General features: G+C 42.1%; 1 protein-coding gene across 1 annotated transcript in view; it reads left to right on the top strand.

Moving 5' to 3' along the window:
• The first annotated feature begins 843 nt into the window (after window positions 1–843).
• The window catches only part of LOC132169795 (uncharacterized), a 2,776-nt gene continuing 688 nt past the window's right edge, over window positions 844–2,931 (top strand). Inside the window, exons 1-2 of the mRNA XM_059580762.1 lie at window positions 844–1,308; window positions 1,949–2,073. Coding sequence (XP_059436745.1) covers window positions 906–1,308; window positions 1,949–2,073 — 528 coding nt within the window. The 5' untranslated portion in view covers window positions 844–905. The remainder of the gene's footprint in view (window positions 1,309–1,948; window positions 2,074–2,931) is intronic.

Here is a 2,931-nt window from a genome sequence, read left to right on the forward strand (position 1 = left end):
TTTTTATTTTTGAATTAATAATGTGTCAAAATTTGACACGTTACTACAAGGTGATCTGTCAAAACTAACACATTACCTTTTTCTTAGGTAACGTGTCTACTACTGGGACACCACAAATAATAACATGGCAAAAAATGATGAACAATATACATGTAACTAATTTATTATTTTTTTGTAGTGAGATCTCAGGTTCAAGCCCACCAGAATATTGAGTTGAGAGCACTGATTGGCAGCACGCGCGGGCGTGGCACGCCCAGTGCAAAAAATTTTTTTTTTTTTTTTTTTTAAGATCAACAGCACGGGCGTGCAATGCACGCCGCGTGCTGTTGATCTTTATCCTTGAGTTGAAGATGGAGAGGAAGAGGCTTTTATTATAGGATTAATATAGAATTTGAGAAAGATAATGTTTAACACAGGAAATTGAACGAAAACAACTGTAGCAGCATGAAGGCGCCAGGTCACGGATCCGTGTGCCTTTCTCCAAATAAACTGAAGCCGTCGATAGTACAAAATTCAATGGCCACGATCACTCAACATGTTTCAAAACCCCGCCAAGTAAAATCCTCTACACATCTAACAAAGGCAAACTGCCAGGTCATCGATCCGCAATTTCTCGTTCAGCCCACCCAATCAAACTACAACCGTCGATAACATTCTGAATCGACGGTTAAGCTCGATAGAACAGCCAGTCACAAAGAACAAACCAGCCACGTCATCGATCCGCATCCACAATCTACCACGACCGTCCATAACACCAAAATGAATCAACGGCCAAGATCTCCCTCTTCCCTCTCCTCATTTTGAAACTTCTAGTCCATAAATTCCCTCCCTCCAAAGCTCCTTTCTATCACGCAAACCAATCTCTGAAAACCTTCGTTTGCCGTTTCTGAAACCCTAGCTCTCGAATGGCTCGTACCAAGCAGACTGCTCGCAAGTCCACCGGAGGCAAGGCTCCGAGGAAGCAACTGGCCACAAAGGCTGCTAGGAAGTCCGCCCCGGCCACCGGCGGAGTGAAGAAGCCCCACAGGTTCCGCCCCGGGACCGTGGCTCTCCGTGAGATCCGAAAGTACCAGAAGAGTACGGAGCTCCTGATCCGAAAACTCCCTTTCCAGCGCCTGGTCCGTGAGATCGCTCAAGACTTTAAGACAGACCTTCGGTTCCAGAGCTCGGCCGTGGCAGCGCTCCAAGAGGCGGCGGAGGCGTACCTGGTTGGACTCTTCGAGGACACCAACCTTTGCGCCATCCACGCCAAGCGGGTCACCATAATGCCAAAGGATATCCAGCTAGCTAGGAGGATCAGGGGTGAGCGTGCTTAAATTGAAAGGAATTTTGTATAGATACGAACAGAGGGATGTTCAAGTGTTTGGGAAGGGCACACAATGAAAATCCAGCCTTTGGGAAAGGATATCCAGCTCCGCATGTGCTTGATTTTAGGGCCTATGTTAGATTATGTTGCTTTCTTTGCTCACTGCCAAGATTGTAGTTCAAGCTTGGATGTATTGTATTGACTTGCCCAATGGAAATTTAAGGGTTGCTTCCTTTCGTTTTAATTGTTTTGAATTTTACTTTTGTCGTTCCTGTTGAAAAATCTTTTAATAGGCGTGGAAGCTTTTTTAGAATCCCAAGTAGCAACTGGGTTGGAGCACATTCTCATTTGTGCGTTTCAGACTTGTGATTAATCTCCTTGCTCTGTGCTTTTTGATTTTCTTAGATTGGATGGGCAATTCGTTAGATTTGGGTTTTGGGCAATTCTAATATGCCTTCTTTTATCTGCTTGTATCACCGCAATTGCATAAAATGTACAATTGAAATGCCGGCAGGTAGTTCATAGTCATCTTATTAGCTCTTTATTTGTATCATTTATATCTTGTTGAAGCGTTGATGTTTCTTATTTGATGACGAGCTAAATAATTTTTTATCCTTGGGTTGGTCAATGATCCATCTCTAGCATCAGTGTCTTCTGTTTTCTGTGTTCGTCCTGTAATGAAGTCGCAGCATCTATGCAAATGGAAATTGCTAAGTGAAGAAGACTGTTGTGTTGACAGTACGTGGAATCAGTATGAAAAAGTGGAGGTGTTTTCAATGGAGAATTGAGAATTGGAAGCAAAATTTTGGCATATTGCAAATAAACCATTGATATTACAACCAAACATCAAAGCGAAACTTACAGGGCTGGAAAAATTAGACAACGCTCTGAATTGTGATGATGTATTTAACTGTATATAATATAACTATTTCAAATTTGCATATTTCACCTACAACACCCATAAGTTAACAGGTGCTCTCTTCACTAGGGTCCTTCACTTTAAGAATAGTAGGAGAAAAAAAAAGAAAAGGCATAATTCAATCTTCTTCTCCAGAGGGGTAGCAAGGCCTTATTACGTCTTTAAGAGGTAGTTTAATCTGTCACTAGTTCGAATTTCTCGTTCTCCTCTTTTGTAAACATATCAAAAAAAAAAAAAAAAAAAAAACCCTACTGCAATGACTGACATATTACACTTTGATCAACAGCAAATGCTATTTATCATCCGTCTAAATCTTTGATCAAGCTCTGAATCCCTGCCATAACTGCTTCAATAGTGAAATCAACTATTTCCTTTTCCAAATAAATGCGAGGTCATTAATCCGGGCGACCCGTGTGCGTCTCACCAAAACACCCACAACCGTCGATTGAACCAAGCCACTGAATGGCCAAGATCATCCCTTCTGTCCGCCTATGTTTTATTTATTCATTTATTTATTTTTTGTAAGTACCCGCCTATGTTTTAAAACCCCGCCTGAAACTTTCCCACCCCAACCAAAAGAAAGCGCCCCAGCCACGTCATGGATCCGCGTTAAGCCCTCTAAATAAGTTCCAACCGTCGATGATACTTCACATCAACGGTCACGCTCCTTTTCTTCCTCTTCACACTTCCCAAAGAGTAATGCAAT

Source organism: Corylus avellana, chromosome ca2 (assembly GCF_901000735.1).
Source record: "Corylus avellana chromosome ca2, CavTom2PMs-1.0".
Classification (NCBI taxonomy): Eukaryota; Viridiplantae; Streptophyta; class Magnoliopsida; order Fagales; family Betulaceae; genus Corylus; species Corylus avellana.